This window comes from Heterodontus francisci, chromosome 4, assembly GCF_036365525.1.
Source record: "Heterodontus francisci isolate sHetFra1 chromosome 4, sHetFra1.hap1, whole genome shotgun sequence".
Taxonomy (NCBI): Eukaryota; Metazoa; Chordata; class Chondrichthyes; order Heterodontiformes; family Heterodontidae; genus Heterodontus; species Heterodontus francisci.
In genome coordinates this window covers 191,677,404-191,703,588 of record NC_090374.1, presented here as the reverse complement: position 1 = coordinate 191,703,588, position 26,185 = coordinate 191,677,404, and the positions used below count along the sequence as shown (strand labels likewise).

Sequence of the window (26,185 nt, the reverse complement as noted above, 5' to 3'; positions counted from 1 at the left end):
TTAAAGGCAGAAAGCCCTCCACAACACTTGTTCTCTTCCCCTCATGGTCTACAACCGGGATATGCCAGTCCCTCAGAACAAAGTGCAAGTTCTTGGTATTGCTACCAGATGTGTCTGCAACCTGCATTACCACAAAATGAGAAATAAACTAGTTTCACAGCTGAAGGTAACAAGTATAGATGGGACTATTTACCATTCATTTGGAGGCATATTCATTTAAATGTTGTTCTTTGCCTTTGTTTCTGACCATGTACAATGGCAACAGCACTTGGATGCACTGGGAATTAATGCAAGTGAAGCAGAAGGCTGTCGGATAATTTGAGTTCCTTCAGCATCATACAAGTCTGATTTTATCATGGGCGTAAGTTGGAAGGATAGGTTATCATGTGCCAAGCTAGCATTTGAAGTTTCTTGCCTTGGCAGCATTCCTTAATTAAAATAATGCTTCCCATTCTGATCATTAATCATTGGGCATTGCACAAGTGCCTTTTTAATGCTGAACTGTCGTCCCTTCTGAATGGTGAAGTTGTGTACAGAACACCAAATTCATTAATTTTACCTTTGCTAGCTGGATCATGCTACAAAGCCCATATTCACCACGATGTGCCCCTCCCACCCCACCCCACAACTCAGAAAAAGACAGCCAATCTCTCTGGGTATTTGTTGCTAGAGGACTTAAAGTTTTGGTTATGGCCTTGGGAGGGAGATCCTGTGCTGTTTACTGGATGCCCTTACGTTCTTTCACACTATGCCAACTCCATGTATTGCAGCGACGGGATATCAATGCAGTTGGGACTCTGTTTGCAGGTCTCGAATGAAAAACGTAATTTGGTAACTGTTTCATCTTTAGAAGAGTTATGTTGCTGAAGGACGTCAGAAGGAGTTTCACTGGGGGGGGGGGGGGGGGGGGTGGGAGGGAAATTGGCACCAAGCCAAGAAAGAAAACATTAGGAGGGCTGGCCAGAAGTTGAGTCTTAAGGTTTTTAAAGGTAGAGATGAGCAGAAAGGTTCAGGAGGAATGTCCCACAGCCAAAAGCTCTGCCTCTATTGGTGAAGGTGGTGGAGCAATGTATTGCAGAAAGAGTCAGTAAAGCCGTTTTTTTGAAACCGAATATGGAGCTAGAAGAGATTTGTGGAGCTTGGCCATAGAGGGCTTTATAGACAAATTTGAAATTTTAACATGTGGATAGAGAGCCAATGTCATTCGTAAGGGTGGGTGATGAACAAGCAGGACTGACTGGATATGTGGAGTTATTGGATAAGCTGGAGTTGAGTGAGGATGCATGGCCAGCGTGGAGCACAGTAGTAGAGTCCGAGGCATGTGCAAGTGGCAGTGCAAGAAAGCGCTCTCTCCAAAGGGTGGTTGATTGGGTTTAAAAGCTCAACTTGGTGTCAGGATCAGCGAGTCCTGCCCGAGTGGCTGGGAGGGGGAGAAAAGTGGTGGGAAGGGAGAAGGGGAAGCTAAAGACTGAGACTGGTTTTCTGAATATTAAGCTGTAGGAATTTTGCAATTTGTGCAAGACATGGTGACATTAACCAGCTATAGTGGGATAGCTAACAACCTGTCCTAATAGTGTCAGTATTCAAACTTAACCTCGTACATTTCAAATTGGGAAATGTTGTTAATTTCACTGTTACTTTTGAAGATAAATGTGACTTGAGTTGAAGCCATCATCCAAGGGTTGGGGGGGCAGGGAGATGAAGTCTGTATTGTTTTGCAGAATAAATTATGACTGCACATGAGACTATAGTTTACCAGCTTTTTTGATTTTCCTTCATTACCACTTTGTGGTAATCTAAATTGTTTGTAACCTTTTTAAGTGAGATTAGTAGATGCGACTTTTGTTTTTTTTTCCCCTTAGGTGAAAATGAAATCCTTGCCAGTCTACACAAGATTGCAAGCAAGAATAAAATCTGGAGGTCTTACATTGGAATGGGCTATTACAACTGCTCAGTGCCACAAGCAATTCTCCGCAACTTGCTAGAAAATGCAGGATGGTAATACAAAAGCTTTCTAATTTCAAATGTACTGCTCCTAAGTGGTCTAAATACAGGAGTGATTGGTTCCCCAGTGGTTGAGTGAATAAAAACAGTCCCTGGTGTACTGAGCCACAGTGACTAGAGGCTCCCAGATTTGAACTCCTTGTATCTGCCAAGTTAACTGATCTCAGCTGGGTAGTAACTGGAATCTGTAACTCTGGGCTAATGCTGTACTGGTTTCTGCCCCTGATTTTATTATCAAGAACCCATGTTTACAGTTGTACTTATTTCTCTTGACTCGTCTCCCAGATTCTGTGGACCAGTCAGGAATTTAAAGAACTACTAATAGTTCCATTTATTGCTTTCCTCCAAGTGTATCAAGTGCAGATAACATTATATGATCAGAGTTATCAGCCACGGCCACGGGATCTAAAACAGTGGGCCTCACTGGCAACTCTCTATGACGGCATCTGACAGAAATACATCACCAAACGGTGGACAAGAGCAGATCATTTATCGAGTGATGTCTGCTGGAAGTCTCATGGATCTGGGTTATGGGAGAAACTACTCTGGTTCTCTCAGCCCAAATCCAAGGGATGCCTAATATGATTCTGTGGCGCAACACTAAGAAGACCCCATTGTTTTCCACCTGACTTGAGTGAAGTGCAGTGTCATGCTAGGCCCCCACCTGACAAGAATGAGGAACATTAATTTTGTCATGAACATTGATTTTAAACTGTTACTGGAGTAAAGAAAGGACTTGTTAAACAGATCAGCTGTGGCTGGAAAATACATTTGCATATTAATAGACAGTGTTTGAAAGCAGCCATTCCCTGACACATTCAACCCACAATGGACTTTTGATCACCAGACGTTGAAGGTGGGTGAGTTCGCATTCCAGGTTGACTGCGAGGATGGCCTAATACACAAATGGACGTGGTCAAACCTGCTAGTCACATGACTGACCTGCTGTGCAACCTGATTTTTTTGAATTTGTACAAACAGTTTGGGCATTTAAAAGCTGACTGCTGGAAAGTAAAGGGAAAGCCAGTAGGGTTAATGAGGGCACACCCGCTCAGTGAAGACTGGAACCTAATGGAAAGCACAGCAGAACAAGCTGTGGCTTTAACTGCAGTAAGAGTGAGACCCAGGTAGTTTACAGCTGCAAGTGCAGGAAAAATTAATAGGGTTCCTGAAGATTATCAGGGTTTTGTGTTTGAAGGGAAAGTAACCACATACCCCTCGAGTGGGGCAAGCAAGCCCATAGTGATTCTCAGGGACACAGGGGCCACTCACTCTGGGAAAAGGCCTGAGTTTTCCCCCCAGAGTACAGTGAACACCAGAATAGTGGTGAATGGTATTGGAGGGCAGTGTATTCCTGTATCTGTACACCAGGTGCACCTGGATTACGACCTAGTTTCAGGACCAGTGACCGTAGGGATTGTCCCTAGTTTGCCTGTGGACAGGGTTGATCTGCTCCTACGGAATGATCTGGTGGGGGCGAAGGTGATAGCCCCCTCCCAGTAGTGAAAGAAAGACCTCAGGAGGTTCGAGAGACAGGGCAGTGGTGGATGATGGACACCTGCAGATTCCCTGAATGTGTAGTGGGTCAGGCCATGATCAAACCAGCTCCCCCAGAGGAGACTGCATTGGCACTGCAGGCAAATCACCATGAGGTCTGCCTGTCTGAGACTTTCTTCGGGAAGTTAGGAGACCCAGGGAATGAAATTAAATGGATTTTCCCTAGGTGAGGCTCAGCGAGACGACCCAGTATTGCAAGAGTTAGCACAGTCTGAAAGTGAAGCAGGGAGAGTCCCTGATTGCTACTATTTAAAGAATGAGGTACTGATGAGGAAATGGAGTTCTCCTCACAGACCTGAGGGCCAGGAGTGGACAGTAGTTCACCAGTTAGTGATGCAACAGAGGTAGCGGAGAGAAATATTAAGAAGGGCCCACGAGACTACAGTGGCTGTACATGCTGGTATTGGAAAGACAAAAGCTCGCATAAGACAACAGTTTGACTGGCCAAAACTCCACATAGATGTGGTGGAGTACTGCAGGAGTTACCACATGTGCCAGGTTGGGGGAAAACTCCAACCTACAGTGAAACCTGCACCTCTAAGTCCTGTACCGGTGTTAGGAGGACCCTCCAGCAGAGGGCTGGTGGACTGAAAGGGACTCCTGCCGAGAACAAAAGGGGACAGGCAAGCAGAAGGCTGGCAAAAGCTTAGACAGGGAAGGGAAAAAAGTGACCAAGAGGGCAGGTTAAAGGAAGTCTGGGAGGAATTCCGGATAAAAACCCCTACTGTCCAGTTAAACAACCCCGAAAAATGTGAAAAGTTAGACCCTACATCCTCCTATGTAAATGCAGACACCAGAAGCTCCCCACCAGAGTTACTAACAGCATTTACAGGAACCTGTAGAGATAAAGAAAAACCATGAGGGTGATGCCTCACCTAGTCGAATTACCACAGGAGAGTGCAGTGGAGTCTGCACAAATACCTGCAGGCAGGGGTGTCCTCTGGGACAAAGGGGAGATTAGCAAAGAATCCTCCCCCACAGTCAGATCCAAAGAGAAACCAGCCATCCCCCTTTTCAGACCTCAACAGGAACGAAGACCCTAGGCAGCCATGGAGGTGGGTAAACTGAAGAGAAACTGCCCCCCAAAAAAACCACATGTTTATTGGGATGTCAAAAAGGGGGCAATTAAAGCAGCACTGGCACCAAGAGAAGACTGGTTGTAATAAGTTTTAGAATTTATGAATGAATGGGAATGAATGAGAGAAATGCACGTTTTTTTCTGTACCTTACATTTTTCTCTCGACCCTTTTAATGAAATGCGCCTTTTCTCCAATCGCATTTCATTCCGCTGGGTGTGGAGGTGTCTTGCTGGGCCACCACCTGCCAAGAATGAGGCACATTAATTTTGTCATGTACATTGATTTTAAACTGTTACTGGAGTAAAGAAAGGACTCATTAAACAGACCAGCTGTGGCTGGAAAAGGCATTTGCATATTAACAGACGGTGTTTGGAAGGACAAAGCACATTCAACCCACAATGGACTTTTGATCACCAGACGTTGAAGGTGGGGGAGCTCGCATTCCAGGTTGACTGCTAGGATGGCCGAATACACAAATGGACATGGTCAAACCAGCTAGTCACATGACTAACCTGCTGGGCAACCTGAGTTTTTTGAATTTGTACAAACAGTTTGGGCAGAAAGTCTGTTTGTTCCTGAACTGAGAAGATCTCTCCTGTCTGCTCCCATCTCTTTCTCACAAGCCTCTAAATCCACTGAAGACACATGAACCCCAAGAGAGAAAAGTCTCCTACAGCGAACAAGGGCTACGAAGAATACTGGGCCCCAACGAAAAGAAAGATCTACCTCCAATCAAGGACTCTACAGTGAGCTCAGAGAACCGTAACAACAACTCTTCAGATATTGCCTCAAACTTTTCCACTTAATTTTTCTTCTCTTTTCTGTCTCCATTTGCATGTGTGTATCGCGTATGCAGGCTAGCATGGGGCACATCGTGTATCCATAGGCATTAACAGAATTAGAGTTTAAGTTCAAGTTTAATACATTTCAACTTTTCTTCTTTAAACCTAAGAAGTCCTGTCTGTGCTGGTTTTCTTGCCTTATAGTTGGAAAGCAGTGAACAATGATTCACCAAGGGGGAGCTTAAAACACAATGTGTTTAAAATTAAACCCTGTTACGGTCAGACCAGCGGAAGGCTGAGAGCGACCCCTAGACACCTTCCTCACCCGGTCGTAACAGCAGCATTGGCAAGAATGCCTCATCTGAGAGATTGGAGTTATCACCTGGATTTTGATAAAGAAAATGGTCACTGTTTTGGTGGTCATCGCACATCACCACCTTGTATTGCGTGAGCCTTTTGCACCGTGCTCCCAAATTGCCTTCTCGAGTTACTTAGTACTGTAATTTCATTGCTGATTGTACCCTTCATGTGAAAAATACAATCTGCTACAATTGCTCTGATAATGCCAGTCTAGTATCATTGATCTTTTAAAAAAGTTAATTTAATTACTTTTTCCTGATTTATCAATTCATCTCAAATTCTTAGTTTAAAGCATTCAGTCTGAAGAAACCCATCACTTGGTACATCAATTATCAGCTCCACTCTGACTATGCCTACACAAGAACTTCATTTGTTTTGACACTTGCAACATTATACTCTTGCTCGATCTTTACCTGAACTCAATTCAATATGAAGATTTGCAATGCATGTTTTTTTTAAAGGCAGTCCTGCAGTTCTAATCTCCGCTGAGTGGCAGCTGGTTATGCGGGAGTGCTGTTGATATACTTTGGCAGTGCACTCTCTTGGGTCCTGCTTTACAGTTGATCACACTATTCCTCTCTGTCCCTCCACTTTGCACTGCTTTAACTTGGTTCCACTCCTGTCCCAGTAAATCCATTGCATCTCTTGTGAGTGGGTTTTCCTCCCACTTTCACAGTCACATTGAATGCATGTCATTTGAATTGCTGATCATGTTGTCCATAACACAGCATTTCACATTAAATATGTACCATTTTGATTCATTTTATTTGTCTAAAAATGTTTGCAACTCAGTTGATCTTCTACCCCCCCCAGCATTTTGTGCACATTTTTTGTATCCAAATAACTCAATGCCATTGCCCTCCCCTCAGTTCTGGCAAACACTATTCATTGCAGTATCCCAATCCAATGTGACGATTTTTTCTAATCTCTAATTGCCCTTGAGAAGATGGTGGGGAACTGCCTCCTTGAACCACTGCAGTCCAAGTGGTGTTAGGTACACCCAAGTCAGGATGGTGTGTGACTTGAGGGGAACTTGGAAGTGGTGCTGTTCCCATGCACCTGCTGCCCTTGTTCATCTGGATGGTAGTGGCCACAGGTTTAGAAGATGTTTTTGAAGGACCATTGGCGATGTATGTTACATGGGGAGAAAATCAAAATTGTGGAAGGGTTTTTGTAATTCGTGAATAAAAAAAGTAGGAAATAACCAGTTAGAAAAGTGAAATTTTATTTAAACTTACAGGACGTTCAGGAGGGCTGTAGTTTCAGACCATGTTATCTTCAGCCATGTGTTTCTAATCACAGTATAGTATGATGTTAAAGCAAATATTAACTTGAGGTGGGTGGTAAACATAAATAATTGGTCACTAAGTAGCACTTGGTTTGCTGCATCAGACGTACCTCCCTTGCTATTTGCAAATAAACGCAAACTTAATCTTATGACTCCCAGCAAACCCAACTCTAGCATGCCTTTAATTATAAATTATTCTTGATGCATATGATTGGAAAAACATTAGTCCAGATTTAGATACTGAATTTAATTATCTTTCTCAGCCATTCTGTATGGGCAGTATTGTTCTTATCTAACTTGTTTGCACTGTGGGCATCAGAAACCTTTGACAATCTTTAGAGACTTTGGTGAGTAGCCTGGCTGACAAACAGTTCAATTGTAATATCTATTTGTGTAATATTTGTGATGTAAGACAAGCCTCGCTCTGGTGAAAAGAACTTACAAGGCAAGGGCAATGTAAACTTCGAAGATTACTGTATCACGCACCAGTCAAAATCTTGTTTGATTTCTTCAGCTATTGCGCTAGACCAGGAGTCTGCAAACTGTGGCTGTTTAATATCTCATTTGCAGCTCCCAACCTTTTCCAGTTGGATCACATTAACATGAAAAAGGCCTAAAAAACATTAAGTCAAGAAAAGTATGAGCTGTGTTTTTATTGTGGGGAGAAAAGGCTGATCATTATGCTACACTTTATAGTTTCAAATGATTACTTCAACGAAAAATATCATTGTGCTCTAAATAAACCTGTTCAAGTGATTATCGGCACGCCATGGTTATCGTTTTTTAAATTTTTTATTCAAACATGGGATGTGGGCGTCGCTGGCAAAGCCAGCATTTATTGCCCATCCCTAATTGCCCTTGAGAAGGTGTGGTGAGCTGATGAATTGATGCCTGTGGTTCGAGGAATAGATTTTATGCTCATGACCATTCCTGTTCCAAATATAGCTGAGACAATAATGTTACTCTGAATGTTTTATTGGAAGCTATTTTTTATCATTAGAATCAATAACTGAAAAAATTGTTTTAATTCTATGCATCTTAAGTTATAGTTTGCTTTAAATATGACTTTGACAAAATTATAGTTTAAAAAAAAATACAAAAAATGCAATAATTCAAAGTTAGTTCTATTTTAATTTCCATTTTCCATTGATACATAAATTCAATACACATGTTTTATTTATTACATAAGCAAATTATGCATTCTACCGGAGACACTTGGCAATTTGCCAAGTATTTGGTCTGGACATGCCAAAATTTTGTCTTGCAGCTCCCTGTAGCTTTTATTTTCGGCAATTCTTTTTCTAAAAGGTTCTTCAGTTTAAAAAAAAAAAAGGTTGATGACCCTTGGGCTAGACTTTATGCCATTTCCTTGTTGTTTTTTCTGACCTGGGCAGCTGAAGGCAAAAAGCCACCGAGGTTCAACTTGAGCTTCGCACTGCTTTCTGTGTGTCAACGCTACTGAGAATTGTACCCATTCATTTGTGTGTAGGTGCATGCTGACGAAATGCAAATAAGGGAAAGACTACCCCATCATTTGCCTAATGGGGCTGAATTTTTTTGCCCCTGGGGTGGCAGGCATTGGGGGCGGAGAGGTGGGGAGATCAGGAAAATAGCAGCGAGCCATGTCAGGACTGCTCCCCGACACGTTCCCACCATCAGGGAACTTTTCCAGGGGCAGGCATGAAAGTGGATCGACTACCCACTGCCAATTTACATAATTAAGACCCCAATTACGGATGATTTTACCGGCTTGTTTCAGCGGTGCATGCTCTTCCCCCTGCTGCCGTCACGGGCAGACGCTGCCAGCTTAATGGAGGGGGCATAGGCTTCATCCCCAAAGAGGGGGGCTGCAGGCAGGAAAACCCACCCCACTGAGCCATCTGCGGGGATTTCGCCTCTGATCCGAGCGGCTTGTTTGTGAATGGGGGAAGCTCTGCAAGAGGCATGTGTGTGAATGAGGCTGAACTCTGCAAGGCGCATGTGAATCACAAGATTGTTACAGCACAGAAGCAGGCCATTCGGTCTGTCATGTCTGTGCTGGCTTTCTGAAAGAGAGAATGGGGGAGCTCTGCAAGGGGCTTGTGTGTGAATAGGGGGGGTTGTAAATATGCAAGGGGCCTGTGTGTGAAGTAGGGGGGGTAGTAAATATGCAAGGGGCCTGTGTGTGAAGTAGGGGGGGTAGTAAATATGCAAGGGGCCGGTGTGTGAAGTGGGGGGGGGTGGTGTAGTAAATATGCAAGGGGCCTTTGTGTGAAGTGGGAGGGTAAATATGCAAGGGTCCTGTGTGTGAAGTGGGGGGGTAAATATGCAAGGGGCCGGTGTGTGAAGTAGGAGGGGGAGTAAATATGCAAGGAGCTGATGTGTGAAGTGGGGGGGGTTAGATATTCTCTTGTTGGAGATGGTAATTGCCTGACACTTCTGTGGCACAAATGTTACTTGCCTTTATCAACTTAAGCTTGAAAGTTGTCCGGGTCTTGCTGTATACTTCATTATCTAAGAAGTTGCGAATGGAGCTGAATGCTGTGCAATCATCAGCAAATGTCCCCATTTCAGACCTTACTTAGGAGGGAAAGTCACTGATGAAGCAGCTGAGGATGGTTGGGTGGGACATTGTCCTGAGGAACTCCTGCAACAATGTCCTGGGGCTGAGATGATTGGCCTCCAACAACCACAACCATCTTCCTTTGCGCTAGGTATGACTCCAACCAGTGGAGAGTTTTCCCCCAATTTCCCCATGACTTCATTTTGGCTAGGGCGCCTTGATGCCATACTTGGCCAAATGTTGCCTTGATGTCAAGAGCAGTCACTCTCTCACCTCTCCTCTGGAATTCAGCTCTTTTGTCCAAGTTTGGATTAAGGCTGCATTGAAGTCTGGAGCTGAGTGATCCTGAGGGAACCCAAACTGAGCATCAGTGAGCTGGTATGGTGAGTAACAGCCACTTAATAGAACTATTGATGACATATTCCATCAATTTGCTGATGATTGAGAGTAGACTAATGGGGCGGTGATTGGCTGGATTGGGTTTGTCTTGCTTTTTGTGGAGAGCACATTCCTGGGTGATTTTTCCACTTTGTCAGGTAGCAGTTGACTATGAAGTACTTTGAGACGACCTTCAAGCTGCCTGCTTGCAGTTAGCATGTAAGTTATGATGACCTGACTATTGGAAGAAGAAATAGTTACCAAATAACATGCTTGTTTTTCTCTGACTTTCACTCTTGATTCTCCCGATTTCTTGCCACCTCTTCAATAGGGAGAGTCAATGCTGGCAATTACAGCCAAGTAACTCTTCTAATCGTGATAAAGTATCTTAAGAAACAACTGCATGATCTCATTCAGAGAAACTTAATTTATCATGAGTTTAGCATTGGAGCAAATAGATTCACTTATGATACTACACATGTAATGTTCTACAACATGTAAGACAAACCTATAACCATAGTCCTTGATAGGGTTAAAGCTTTCAAGGTAAGGAGTTGACAGTATGCAGGAATAATTGATGAGCTGCTGAACTAGATTTGCAATTTCATGAGCGAATGTAAACAGATGATAAATGAAGTTTACAGGCTCCTCTAGAACTGTTTTATTTCCTGTTTCATTTGATCCATTTACTGAAGAATTCAAGTGCCGTTTGCCTTTCTGATAATATCACCCTTTTACAGGTGACAAAATGATCATCTCAAAAATAAGCAGCAACCAGAACAACTTACACTGTAATTCCTGTAAGGATAGCATAAATACCCTAAGCAACTTGCCAAGCAGATGGGGAAAGGTTCAGGCATGAAGCAAGAATTGGGATAACTCACTGAAGATAAAGAGATTACTTTTGAAGGTGGGGAGAAATGTAACCAGGTGGTGGGAGTTAGGAAAGGATTCCAGATTCAAATCAAGAGGCACTTCTCGATAATACAGACCGAGCACGCATGTGTCCATAATGATAAACACAACTGTTCTATGGTCTAAAATTTCAAAATGGTTTCAGTTCCAAGGCTTGATCTTTCTTGTCATTGGTAATTAATCACATCTGCTCTACAAAATGAAGATGATTGGCAAACTTGTTGAGCCTTCAGAAATCTGCACCCTACTTGTTTCTGTTGATGACTTTTGAAGTTATAAAAAGGTGTATGTGCTCAGTGATAGAATATTGTAGGCCGTTTTAGCAGGATCTTTGAGAAAACCTTTTCGTACACTCCTGAACTCCTTAAAACCCAAAGGCATATAGTCAGCAGACATGAGTATGGTTTATGTTCTGCCAGTGTCTATTTCTGTTATCACCATGGAGTTTTGACTGGACATTCACTTCATAACATTTTGACCAGACTTGAGTTGCTTCTGTTTGTTTTATGTTAAGGAACACAATGGTTGCTGCATCTTTGTTTCAAACCAAAATTGTAGAAGTTGCATCAAGGGTAAAGCTTCACAATACCGCCTCTTCTGTCTGTGAAACTGTCCAGCAGATATGTTAGAGGGCACTCTATCCCTGTTATTGCATAATTCAGTAACACTTGCTGAATTATGGTTCTTTCAGCATCCATTGGGAAATCTGTTGTCTCTTGGTATCTCAGTATAATTTCCCCAAGCCTTTCAAATACTTCAGGCAATCACCAGGTTCAGACTTGTTAGAAATCTGTCCTTATTCCAGTTCTTGGACTGTTACACGAATGTACAAAAAGCAACTATTTTCAACAATACCAAATTAAGGCATACCACTGCTGCAGGATACGGCTTAGCTATCTGGTTAGAAGAAATTTCGTTAAATTCAGTGAGTATTTTTGGGTTGACCTGTTTTGTAAGAAAGTGCTTGGACAAGTCCACGTTGACCTCGTTTCAGAACAATCTCCCGTTGTGTGCAAACTAGCGTAGGAAGGTCTATTTTACATAACCAGGCACTTATGCAGCTGCTCTGTTTACTGCAGATTCTTGCACTCTAAACTTTTACAGAGTTGCACCCTGGAATCTAATGCAGTAATAGTGTTGGAGGCCTAAGAAAGTTAAAACCGTCCTCTAGGTAAGAGATTCCTTTTAATCAAAATTGTGAAACCATTGAATGTGGGTGTGAAGAAATGTTAACATACAAGCAAATTTGTAGACAGTATTTTTCCCACCTGCTGTCGTCCAAATGTACCCTGCGCCAAATGACTGAACTTGCTGTTCAGTTTTGTCTTTGCCTTGTTTATAAAGTACCTGCTAGTGCATGGCTTTGTAATTTATGTATTTACAGCAAAATGTTAGTGGGGATAGGTTACAAACGACCATAGTTCAGTGTATTTCTGTGTGCTGAGCTAAGAAGATGAGTAGTTGAGGTAAATGAAGAACTACGTGAGCACTTGGGAGATTCTTATTGCAACAATCCTGTAAGGTTACTTAGTAGCTGTCTTAAATCACACTAGTGTGATATGAAAGTAGATAGCAAAGTTTAGAAAAGAATGTATGAAGAAATTTTGTTGTTGGAGTAAATTTGCATAAATTGGGTGCTGGGAGGAAAAATGGAACTTGGAGATATATTTTCCACTGCACTTCCTCTGTGTTATTTAAACTTGTATTGCTTTACATGCAGATCAATGCAAAGATTACATCTGCAAATTCAGCCCTGCAGAATGTATGTTGTCCAGTTGTATCAGCAAAAATAATTAAGTTGCATTTTTCATCTGGTTTCTGTCCAGTATGCAGAAAATAAAAAATATATAAAAAGTAAATATATTGGAATATTCAAACAATTCACTAACGATGCAATGTGCCCTTGCTGGTCAACTGTTTGTTTATGCTGTTCTTTTAGTTATAAAGCAACTAAGTGCCTCATTTGTTAGTTTCCTCACACAATGATCAGTTTTTGAAGAGTATGAGATTATTACCACTCTTGGCACTACAGTTCACCAACATCTTTGACTGCATCCGTGTCACTGTAGAGTGATATTTCCATTTGCTGAATTCTTGCACTACTTTTGAACTATGGGGAATGTACTTCTGAAATGTACCAAGTTACATGGCCAGATGGTGAATATAATGCCCTCTTAAAGGCACAGCACTGTAAAATAAATGAGGCACCATGTTGTTTCTGATATGCCTGAAAATGCCACCATTTTGCTGGTAACTGGCAGTTTGAGTGCTCTGCTATATTTTAAGTTTATTTTATTTTTTAACCATATGCCTGTTTTCTCATGTGGACAGAGTCACCCTGCTGTTAATACTCTCTCTGGACTATGCTTTTGTCTTTCACCACAAGCATTAACACACTTTTTGCCTTTGTTCCCTGAGAACTTTGTTATTTAATCTTTCCTGTCCTCTGCCCTATCAAACACCTTCCCTTTTGTTCTCTTTCCCACCGACTTCCCCCCCCCCCCCCCCACACTTTACGTGCGTAAAACCTAATTCTTTTCTAACCTTTTTACAGTCCTGAAATTTTATATTTCAAACAAATTGGTAATTTCCACCTCCGCCCCCCCCCCCCACCCCCCACCAGCTGGGATCTAGAAACTGACAAAAAGAACCAAATTGCTCAAACAATTTTTTAGCTGGGATCTAGAAACTGACAAAAAGAACCAAATTGCTCAAACAATTTTTTCAAACTGCTTTTGTTTGCCATGTTCCTTCCTCAATCAGGTCAGATAATATTTGTAAAATAAATGAATGTCAGTAAATTTTCTCTGTTATGGCACTGGGCAAATCTCTTGTCATGTTTTGGTCCTGCTGCAACCTAATAAACCACAAAAACCGTGTCCAGGTCCTAGACTACCCATGAGTCAGGCCACATGGAATTTGTCTATTATGAAACAATAAAAACTCTACGGAGAAGTGATTCAAAGCTCAAAACCAGAACTAGCGTCTCTGCGTCTTTGTTTCAGGGTTACCCAGTACACCCCCTATCAGCCTGAAGTTTCCCAAGGCAGATTGGAAAGCTTGCTCAACTATCAGACCATGGTGTGTGACCTCACTAGCATGGATGTGGCCAATGCCTCTTTATTGGATGAGGGAACAGCTGCTGCAGAGGCCATGCAGTTATGCCACAGGTGAGATTGTGTGCTTTGTCTTATCTTCCCAATTTAAAGCTATTAACTGTGCTGCTTAGCACCTTATTTTAGATTAGTTGATCTCCTGCAGCAATTCGTGTGGGTCCAAAGAGGAAGTGCTGCCTGTGAGTCATCTAATCAGTGAAAAATGTAATTTTCGCTTGATTTGTGAAAGTGGTGCTGATCTATAACTATAGCAAGTGAGTCCTTTTAACGTACTGTCACTGCAATAAATTTTGATCTGTGGCAGGAAGCCAGGCATTGAGTTGGGATAGAGCTGATAAGGGAGTGGGTTAGGATTGGGAAGGAGAGGCGTAGCAGGCTTTTGGTGGCAGGAGAGTGGGCAGGATTTGGGAAGAAAGGACTGGACATGGATTTGAGTGGGAATTGTGGACTTTTATAGGCTGGAGCATCAGTTGGGAGAGGTGCACTTGAGTGGGCTTGGATAGAGGTAGGGAATGGGACTTGGATTTGAGATGGAATCTGCCTTTCTGCATTGATATTAGCAGTTACTCTGAACAGGACTGAATCAGTGGAGGAAAACATATGACCCAAAGCTGAGGCCTGTAATGAGGTTGGGAGAATGGGAAGCCTGAGCATCAGTATTGGAGAGGTGGAAGTGGATGAGGCTGCTCCATACTGGGTTGGCTGAAACTGGGGATTAGGCAAGAGGCATGTGAGGAGTGCACTTATGAAAGAGATTAGAAGGCTTACAGGGAGTGGGAGAGCGCAGTTTGGTCCATGATAATGCTAGTAATGCTAATTCACTGTGAGCGTGCTAAAGTTAATCTCTATTGGCTTGGGATTAAAGCAGTAAATTACATTCTTCAGAAGACAAAAATCTCCAAATCTCTATCTTAGTGCATGTTCCCAGTTGTTGTCTGTAGTGTGTTGATGCACAATCCTAAGAATTATCGAATTAAAAATTGCCTATTAATATTCATAAATATTTTCTTTTCTGCTTAGACACAACAAGCGAAGAAAGTTCTATGTGGACGCTCGTTGTCATCCTCAAACGATAGCTGTTGTGCAGACAAGAGCAAAGTATGTAAATATTTTAATTCTGTATATTTTGTGTATATACATACATATATATTATCTTCTTTCTTTCCCTCCCAAATAATCTATACCAGATTAAGTGAAATATTCAATAAATGTAGATTGATGTTGATTTAAAGTTAGTAAACCTGTAAAATCAAAGCATTTTTTTATATACATATGTCATATGAACATACAAGTTAGGAACAAGAGTAGGCCACTCGGCCCCTCGAGCCTGCTCTGCCATTCAATAAGATCATGGCTGATCTGATTGTAACCTCAACACCACATTTCTGCATACCCCTATCAACCTTTCACCCCCTTGCTTATCAAGAATCTACCCCTTCCTTAAAAATATCAAAGTCTCTGCTTCCACCGCCTTTTGAGGAAGAGAATTCCAAAGACTTGCGACCCTCAGAAAAAATTTCTCCTCATTTCTGTCTTAAATGGGCGACCCCTTATTTTTAAACAGTGATCCCTACATCTAGATTCTCCCAGAAAAAGAAACATCCTTTCCACCTCCACCCTGTCAAGGCCCCTCAGAATCTTATGTTTCAATCAAGTCGCCTCTTAGTCTTCTAAACTCCAGCGGTTACAAGCTTAACCTGTCCAACCTTTTCCTCATAAGACAACCTGTCCATTCCAGTATTAGTCTAGTAAACTTTCTCTGAACTGCTTCCTACACATTTACAGCCTTTCTTAAATACAGATGTGGTCTCACCAATGCCCTGTATAGCTGAAGCATAACCTCCCTACTTTTGTATTCAATTCCCCTTGCAATAAATAATAACATTCTATTAACTTTCCTAATTACTTGCTGTACCTGTATACTAACCATTTGCGATTCATGCACTAGGACACCCAGATCCCTCTGCATCTCAGAGCTCTGCAATCTCTCACCATTTAGATAATATGCTTTCTAATTCTTCATGCCAAAATACACAATTTCACATTTTCCCACATTATACTCCATTTGCCAGATCTTTGCCCACTCACTTAACATATCTATATCCTTATGTCTTCCTCACAACTTACTTTCCTACCTAGCTTTGCATCATCAGCAAATTTAGCAACCATACCTTCGGTCCCTTCATCCAACTCATTTATATAAATTGTAAAAAGTTGAGGCCCCAGCACTGACTCCTGTGGCACACCACTCGTTATATCTTGCTAATCAGAAAATGACCCATTCATGCCTACTCTTTTTCCTGTTTGCTAGCCAATCTTCTATCCATGCCAAAATGTTACCCGCTACACTATGAGCTTTTATTTTCTGCAATAACCTTTGATGTGGTACCTTATCAAATGCCTTCTGGAAATCTATGTACAGTATATCCACCGGTTCCCCTTTATCCATAGCATATGTTACTTCTTCAAAGAACTCCAATAAATTGGTTAAACATGATTTCCCTTTCATGTTGATTCCGACTGATTGCCTTGAATTTTTCTAAGTGCCCTGCTATAATGTCTTTCATAATAACTTCTGTCATTTTCCCTATGACAGATGTTAAGCTAACTGGCCTGTAGTTTCCTGCTTTCTGTTTCCCTCCCTTTTTGAATAAAGGAGTTACATTGGTTATTTTCCAATCTAATGGAACTTTTCCCGAATCTAGGGAATTTTGGAAAATTAAAACCAGCGCATCAACTGTCTCACTAGCCATGTCTTTTAAGACCCTAGGATGAAGTCCATCAGGACCCGGGGACTTGTCAGCCTGCAGCTCCAACAGTTTGTTCAGTACCATTTCCTTGGTGATTGTAATTTTCTTGAGTTCCTCCCTCCCTTCCATTTCCTGATTTACAGCTATTTCTTAGCACTTTAAAAGAATAGTACTGTAATTTTAAACTTGGCAGCAAACTAAGGAAATCCAAATGATAAACCGGACCCAACAAGTAGCCACAGCTTCCCATGCTGGCACCCAGTTGTAAAGGCATCCTATAGTGCATCCCTAATTTACCCAAGTGAGACGTGTAGTCCTTCCCTTCGTTCATCCACTTGTTATAGCTTCAACTTTTATCCAGTTGAACATTTACCTTATGAAAACCTGTGGCTCTTATTCTACTGGGACGTGACGACTGGGGTAAGAGATCCATCGGGGCATAGCATTGTGTATGGGAGGAGAAAGGGGAGCTTAGATGGTGGAGATGGGGGATGGGAAGAAGTAAGAGATGTTGTATGGGATGAAAGTGGGACAGAAAGGAGGTTGATGGAGAAGCTTGGCTCTGAACGACATAGCGTGCCTATGTAAATAGGCAAAGAGAAACCATTCTTACAACATTAGTAGTTCAGGTACACTGGAAAGATAGGAGCACTTAGGTTGGTGAAAGCTTTGCTCCACAGTATGTTCCTGGAGAGTGATGTCAAGATCTACTTGGAGAAGGGAGTCCAAACTATCCCTGGTGACCAGATAGACCAGATTTGGAGTCAGGTGGCTGGTTAGAGTTCAAAGGCTGCCTGAGCACTGGAGTGTATGGATTGTCTGAAATCTGAGTTTATATTAATGTAGTCACTTCCTGCCTCTCCTGCTAATAAGATCATGACCTAAATTTTCCAACCTCCAACTTTTGCTGCCCATCCCTTTTTCCACCATCCTTGACCTCTCCGATATCCCCAGTGAACCTTTCCGCACCTCTTCTGATCCCACTCTGTAAATCTCCAGCTCCTACCTGCTCTAGGTTATCCTGCAAAATGTTGGCTGTCTCCATATTTACTACATCATTGTGGATATGTGCTGCAAACCTCCTGAAGCTGATTAAAATTAGCTCATTGAAGGCAACTCTTTACTTTTCAAAGAAACTTTTCCTTGGATCTCAACCTTCTACTGTATCATCTGCCTCACTCTGGGCTGTTCCCATACCCTTTTTTAATGTTGAAATGCTTAATTTTATCCCATTATATCACAAGTATACCAATCACACTCACTCATTCTCTTCACCGCCACCCACTTAAAGGCTGAAACTACTTTTTCTGATAGTCTTAGAATGCAAGGATAATCCCCAGCTTCATTCCTGACTGCAAACTGTCTTCTTAAACTCCTCTCCCCTGTTCCCTCCTCCCTCACCTCCAACAATAAGTGCGAGGAGCTCATAGACTGCTTTGCCACTAAGATGGAGACCATCCAATCAGCTGCCTCTGCCGCGTCCTCCCTTCCACTAGCCCACCTGGCCAAACTCCCTATAATGATCACCCCACCCTAGCCCTGAACTCGCATCTTTGTCTAGTTTCTCTCCTGTCTCTCCTCATGCCATCTTTGAGCTCATCTTGTCCATGAGACCCACCTCCTGTTGCCTCCATCCTATTCCCACTAAACTGCTGACCACCCAACTCTCCCTCCTGGTCCCCATGAAAGCCGATATTGTAAATGCTTCTCTCTGTCCAGGTGTTCTCCCTCCTTTAAATATGCAGTTATCACCCCTTTCCTCAAAAACCAACCCCTGACCCCACTGACCTTGCAAACTGTTGTCCCATCTAAGTCCTTGAACATGTTGTCATCTTCCAAATCCGTTCCCATCTTTCCCGGAACTCCATGTTTGAGTCCTACCACTGTACTGAAACAGCTTTTATCAGCGTCACAAAGAACATCCTATTTTCTCAGTGACAAAGGTAAGCTTTTCCTCCTCATCCTTCTTGACCTGTCTGCAGCCTTTGACATGGTTGACCACACCATTCTCCTCCATTGCCTGTCCAGTGTTGTCCACCTGGGTGGGATGCTCTCACCTGGTTCCATTCTAACCTATCTAATCATAGCCAGAGAATTGCTTGCAATGGCTTCTCTTCCTGCTCCCGCACTTACCTCTGCTGTTCCCCAAGGATCTATCCTTGGCCCCCTCTGATTTCTTGTCTATATGCTGCCCCTCAGCGACATTATCCAAAAGCACAGCATTAGTTTCCATATGTATATTGACGACACTCAGCTCTACCTCACCACCACTTCTTTCAACTCCTCCACCTATGCCAAATTATCAGACTGCTTATCTGACATCTAGTACTGGATGAGCAAAGATTTCCTCCAATTAAATATTGGGAAGACCGAAGCCATTGTTTTTGGTCCCCACTCCAAACTCCCTTCCCTAGCTACTGACTTCATCCTACTCGCTGGCAACAGTCTGAGATTAAGCTAGTCAGTTCGCCACCTTGGTGTCACATTTGACCCTGAGATAAGTTTCCAACCTCATTTGCACCATCACCAAGACCGCCTATTTCCACCTCCATAACATTGCCCTTTCTCAGCTCATCTGCTGCTGAAACCCTCATTCATGCCTTTGTTACTTCTAGACTTGAGTATTCCAACGCACTGGTGTCTGGTCTCCCACATTCTACTCTCCGCAAACTATGCTGCCTGTTCTTAACTCACATCAAGTCCTGTTCCCCTATCACCCAGTGCTCACTGATCTATATTGGCTCCCAGTCAAGCAACATCTTGATTTTAAAATTCTCATTCTTGTTTTCAAATCCAGCCGTGGTCTCACCCCTCTCCATCTCTCTAATCTCATCCAGCCTACAATGCTCAGAGATCTGTGCTCCTCGAATTCTGGCCTCTTGTACATCCCTGATTTTAATAGCTCCACCATTGGTGGTGGTGCCTTTAGTTAGCTAGTTCCTAAGCTCTGCAATACCCTCCTGACACCTATCCACCACTGCACCTTGCTTTCCTCCTTTTAAGACATTCCTTAAAACCTATCTCTTTGACCAAGCTTTTTGGTCATCTGGCCTAATATCTCCTTATGTGGCTCAGTGTCATACTTCGTTTTATAATGCTTCTGTAAAGTGCCTTGTGATATTTTATTAAGTTAAAGGCTCTATATAAAAGTTTTTGTTCTATCTTCTGACATTAAACCTGGAATGAGTCAAAATTTGTTTTCAGGTCAACATTGGGAAAGCCTTAAGTATCCTTTTCAGCACCTGATGCATATGAATTTCTTAACATTTGCACCGATATGTCTGTAGAACCAACTCCATTAGCTTCCATGACTGGTCACTTGAGTTAAATTCTGTGATGCAAAACCTCACTTTTTTTTTTCAATCCTGACCTGACATCTCCACTATCTCACCGTTTCCTCTTAACTGCTGGAAGCTGAATATTTCACCACCTTCAAGATTGACTCTATTGTCTTCTCCACCTCCACCTTTCACAAACCATTAAAAGAGGGGATCAAAGTACTTTTCTGTGAGGGGGAAAGGTAGGGCAACCAAAGCCAAAACTCCCTGAATGATAGAGTAAGATGAAGCAGAAAAATGGTGCCTATGACTGTCAGGTCGATAATACAAGTGAGAACCAGGCTGAATATAGAAAGTTCAGAGGCAAAGTGAAAAAGGAAATAAGAGGCAAAGAGAAAGTATGAGAAGAGGCTGGCAGCCAACATAAAAGGGAATCCAAAAATCTTCTATAGGCATATAATTAGTAAAAAGGTAATAAGAGGAGGAGTGGGGCCGATTAGGAACCAAAAGGGGATCTATGCATTGAGGCAGAGGGCATAGCTGAGGTACTAAGTGAGTATTTTGCATCTGTCTTTACCAAGGAAGAAGATGATACAAAGTCATTGTGAAAGAGGAGATAGTTGAGACACTGGATGGACTAAAAATTGATAAGAAGGAGGTATTAGAAGGGCTGGCCGAAGTTAAAGTTGATAAGTCACCAGGACTGGATGCGATGCATCTGAGGCTGCTGAGGGAAGGAAGAGTGGAAATTGCTGAGGCATTGGCCATAGCCTTCCAATCCTCTTTAGATACAGGGGTGCTGCCAGAGGACTGGGGAATTGCAAATGTTATATCCTTGCTCAGAAGGATAAACTCAGCATCTACAGGCCAGTCAGTTTAACCTCAGTGCTGGGAAAGCTTTTAGAAGTGATAATCGGAACAAGTGTGGATTAATTAAGGAAAGCCAGCACAGATTTGTTAAAGGCAAATTATGTTTGACTAACGTGCTTGTGTTCTTTGATGAGAGGGTAATACAGTTGATGTGGTGTACATGGACTTCCAAAAGGAATTTGATAACATAATAGGCTTGTCAGCAAAATTGAAGCCGATGGAATAAAAGGGACTGTGACAACATGGATGCGAAGTTGGCTGAATGACAGGAAACAGAGAGTAGTGGTGAACGGTTGTTTTTTGGACTGGAGGAAGGTATATAGTGGGGTTCCTTGGGGGTCGGTACTAGGACCACCACTTTTCTTGGTATAAATTAATGACCTAGACTTGGGTGTACAGGGCACAATTTCAAACTTTGCAGAAGACACAAATTTGGAAGTATTGTGAACTGTGGTGAGGGTGGTACTAGACTTCAAGAGGACGTAGAGAGGCTGGTGGAAGGGCGGACATGTGGCAGCTGAAATTTAAGAAGTGTGAAGTGATGCATTTTGGTAGGAAGAATGAAGAGAGATGATATAAAATAAAGGATACAATTCTAAAGGGGGGGGGGGGCAGGAACAGAGCGACCTGGGGGTAGATGTGCATGAACTGTTGAAAGTGTCAGGGCAGGTTGAAAAAGCATATGGGACCCTGATCTTTATAGAGAGAGGCATGGGGGAGGACTTACCCTGCAAGCTTCTGAACCCCACTGTCAGACTGAGATGTGGGTCAGAAACCCACACTGGATTGGATTCTAGCTCTGCAGGGAAAGGCTGGGTGGCAGGGGGGGCCTGTAAAATGGTGAGGGTGGGTGGAGTGCCCATTGTCCTCCCGTCGCCATGCCACTTTACGAGCAGCGGGGAAGGTGGAGGATGGCCCTCCCGTCCAGAGGCCAGTTGAATCACTAAACTGGCCAATTAAGGGCCTCGCCATGCCAGGGCACTGCCTGGTGAACCCTGGCGGCCTTCCTGTGGGCTGGGGTTGGGGTGTCCCTCCTCTTCGGGCACTCTGTGGCCTACGGAGGGGCCCCCTGGAGGCAATGACCATCCCCGCGGCAAACACCCCCCTCCCCTGGCCCTCACCAACCACACCACCCCCCACCCTCGCCAGGGCCTGCCTGACGCCCCCCCAGACCCCACACCTGGTTGGGAGGGCGGCCTGCACCCATGGCGTCCTCTCTTAGCACTCCTGGTGGCGCTACTGAGACTGTTGAGCTGCTGGCTCTCTTATTGGGGACAGCAGCCCTAACGGCAACAAATTAGTTGCCTGAGAGAGGTAAAATGTAGCTGGGGGTCCCACAAACAGCTGAGGCGGGACAGACTCCGGCTTTCTGGTCTGTCATTGGGACCCCACTGCAATGACCAAATTCAGCCCACTGCGTTGGAAACAGTCATTCTTTGTGATTTTTCCCAGGGTAGCCAATTAATGGCCGAATGCTGCAGCACCCAGGCAGGCAAGGAGAGACTCTAGGCCTGCCAGGAGCGCTGGTCCAGGAGGCTGCCTCCAAGCAGTTCTGGAGGCCAAATAGAAAACCCCAGTTGGCCTCCTTTAATCAGCCTTAAGTGGCCCTTACCGTGCTATTTTCACTACCTGTCCACTTCTGATCCTGCTCTCCTCCCAATTGAGGCCAATTAAAACAGCTTAAAAACATCAGCCTGACCCCATAAGAAGGTCAATGGGGTGAAAGGACCGGGCACTTGGTAAGGGGATTCTCTTGGTACTGCGTAAGTGGCAGGGAGAGTGGACACTCAGCATTGCGGGGGCAGAAGAGCAGGGGGCAAGGTGCCAAGGTCAATCGGGCAGACACCTCAACACTGGTGGCCATGCCCTGCCAATGGCTATAAAAGTTACTGTGGCCTTTTTTTTCCCTTTGTTTGTGGGATGCGGGCGCTGCTGGCTAGGCTGCAGATCACTACATCTCACTGGTCACTGATTCCCTCTTGATGCCCTCCATCAAGGCACCCAGTGACCGGCCAGTGAGATCCATCTGCAGGAAGGGTTTCCACTCCCTCAATGCCCAACTGGTCTGTGACCACAACAAGAGCTTCCACCATGTGTGGACGCACTTTCCTGGCAGCTGTCATGTCTCCTTCATCCTCTTCCAGTCCAGGCTGCCTCAGATCTTCACTCCAACCCCCAAAGTGTGTGGATGGATCGAAGGGGACAAGGGAAATCCCTTGAAGAGGTGGCTACTGACCCCTCTACAGGAGCCCCAGATAGAGGCACAGGAGATGTAACCACTGCCACCTTCACTGTGGGACAATCATTGAGCAGACCATCAGGCTTCTGAAGATGTGCTTCCAATGCCCGGACTGGTCAGATGTTGCCCTCCAATACCTTTCTGCAAGGTCATTGGTCATTGTGGTGGTCTGCTGCGCTCTCAAAAACATGGCTTCCCAGAGGGCTGTGGACCTTGAGGACAATGAGACTCTAGAATGATTCAACTCATTGGGGGCGAAGCAGGAGGTGAGAGAGGAAGAGGAGGCGGAGGGAGATGATGCTGAACAGAGAAGTGCCCCTGCTGCACGATGAGGTTGCCTCCTCCTGCTACCCTCTAGGAAGAGGACCTCCCTTCTCTCCCTCACAGCCTCCAGCATTAGATCCAGGTGGGCATCGATGAAGCGAGTGTCTGCCCTGCCCTGGATGCCAGGCCTCCAGCTCCCCTGTGACATCTCATTTCCCTCTGGTGCTGTGGAAGGCTTTGGCACAAACCACAGATCTCTCCCTCAGGACAACCAACAGCCTCAGTGATGGCTGCCGTGAGGTGTCTACACGAATCCCACACTTCAACTGATCCGCTTCCATTTCCACTGGCTCTAAGTAGACAGGAAACCTGTCACCATACCAATTAAAGGCTCACCCCCCATGAAATTCTGAACCTTAATCAGTTTCCCACCGGTGGCAGGTTTCAGATCTGAAAACACACACCTGGCTCCTGTTTCCAGGTTTCGGTGAAAATTCAGCCCATTGTGTCCAACTCTGGACACCTGTCTTTCAGGAGGATGTGAAGGCTTTAGAGAGGGTGCAGAAAAGATTTACAACAATGGTTTCAGGCATGAGGGACTTCAGTTACGTGGATAGATAGGAGAAGCTGGGGTTGTTCTCCTTGGAGATGAGAAGGTTGAGAGGAGATTTGATTTAATTTCGAGGGGTCTAGACAAAGTAGATAGAGAGAAACTGTTCCCTTTGGCAGAAGAATCAAGAACCAGAGGACCCTGATTTAAGGTAATTGGCAAAAGAATCAATGACAGCGTGAGGAAGAACTTTTTTATGCAGCCAGTGGTTAGGATTTGGAATGTACTGCCTGAGCGTGTCATGGAGGCAGCTTCAATTGGGCTTTCAAAAGGAAATTAGAAAAGCACCTGAAGAGAGAAAAATTTACAGGGCCATGGGGAAAAGGTGCGGGAGTGGAATTAGCTGAGTTGCTCTTGCAGAGAGCTGGCACAGAGATAATGGGCCAAATGGCCTCCTTCTGTGCTGTAAGCATTCTGTCTGTGATTCTGTGAAACCAGCTAGTCCACAATGTTGTAGCTTGTGCCCTGTCCCACATAAAATTCTGCATGCTCACTTCCCTTATTATTGCCAAGCTCCACTGTCACCAAGATGGGGTCTCCCATTTAAGACAGAGATGAGGAGGAATTTCTTCTCTCAGAGGGTCGTTAATCTTTGGCATTCTCCTCCCCAGAGAGAAGTGGAGGCTGGGTCATTGAATATATTCAAGGCTGAGCTAGGTAGAATTTTGATCTACAAGGGTCGAGGATTATGGAGGGCAGGCAGGAAAGTGGAGATAAGGCCACAATCAGATCAGCCATGATCTTATTGAATGGGGGAGCAGGCTCAAGGGGCTGAATGGCCTACTCCTGCTCCTATTTCTTTTGTTCTTGCGTATTATGTTCTAAGATCTTCGTCTTTCTCTTTATGGCCCTCTCCACCTTCTCTGAGCAATCCCCTCCATCCATCGATGCCATCCTGATCTTCCAACCAGTTTATTTCTTGCTCCTTCGTTTTTTCTGTCCACCATCAGAAATTGGTTACTCAGTTGCTGTGCTGGCCTCTGGATGTCTTACCCACTTTTCCTTGCTCTGTTCCTCTCTGCCTTTAAAAGCTCCCTTAGGATGTAGCTTAGGATTGTGTTGGTATCCATCTTTGCGAAACCCTGTAGAACATACTTCTTTGCGAGGAGTGCTTCATAAATATAAGTTGTTGCGGATGGTACTAAAGCTTGGGTCAACGTGCTTGACAGCAGCAAGCTGTCTTTGTCATAGTTTAGTTTAGAGATACAGCACTGAAACAGGCCCTTTGGCCCACCGAGTCTGTGCCAACCATCAACCACCCATTTATACTAATCCTACACTAATCCCATATTCCTACCACATCCCCACCTGTCCCTATATATTTCCCTACCACCTACCTATACTGGGGGCAATTTATACTGGCCAATTAACCTATCAACCTGCAAGTCTTTGGCATGTGAGAGGAAACCGGAGGAAACCCACGCAGACACAGGGAGAACTTGCAAACATCCCTCCTCCTCTGGACTTCCTCCAATAGGACCTCCAGTGCTGCGTCCGAGCATGAGTGCGCCCTCTCCCTCTCTCCCTGAGCCATCTCGAAACATTCCATTTGTATATCAGCCAGTGCACTCCACACTTTCAGTGGAAGTGGAGAACAGGCAGTACCCAGAATCGAACCCGGGTCCCTGGAGCTGTGAGGCTGTGGTGCTAACCACATGTATGAGCATAAAATCATTTTTATTTGATTTTGTTTAAATTTATTTTTCCAGTTACATAGGAGTTACGACAGAGTTGAAATTGCCCCAAGAGATGGATTTCAGCAGAAAGGATGTCAGTGGTGTCCTGTTCCAGTACCCAGATAGTGACGGAAGAGTTGAAGACTATGCTGAACTTGTTGACCTCGCACATCAAAACGGAGTGAGTCAAAGAAGTTGGGTGTGATTTTGGTGAAAGGTGAAAATGGGTGGGAGTGGGTGCTGTGTTGATGAGACACGCCAGTGGAAAAGTCTGGTTTTAGCCTGCAATTTTGGGGCTAATTGATTCCCATGATTAAACATGTCTCGAGGTGCTTAAACAGGTAGGTTTCGCGCTCAAGTGCTGATCAGAAGCAATTTTTGTGGAACTGTATTGTAGCCTCCACTCACACCTCCACTTCCACTGAAAGTGTGGAGTGCACTGGCTGATATACAAATGGAATGTTTCGAGATGGCTCA

At 44.0% G+C, this 26,185-nt stretch overlaps 1 protein-coding gene across 1 annotated transcript in view; it reads left to right on the top strand.

Moving 5' to 3' along the window:
* gldc (glycine dehydrogenase (decarboxylating)) overlaps nucleotides 1-26,185 on the top strand; it is a 213,882-nt gene that overhangs the window by 45,995 nt on the left and 141,702 nt on the right. Inside the window, exons 3-6 of the mRNA XM_068030712.1 lie at nucleotides 1,863-1,998; nucleotides 13,911-14,075; nucleotides 15,042-15,119; nucleotides 25,742-25,889. Of these exons, the coding sequence (XP_067886813.1) occupies nucleotides 1,863-1,998; nucleotides 13,911-14,075; nucleotides 15,042-15,119; nucleotides 25,742-25,889 (527 nt within the window). The remainder of the gene's footprint in view (nucleotides 1-1,862; nucleotides 1,999-13,910; nucleotides 14,076-15,041; nucleotides 15,120-25,741; nucleotides 25,890-26,185) is intronic.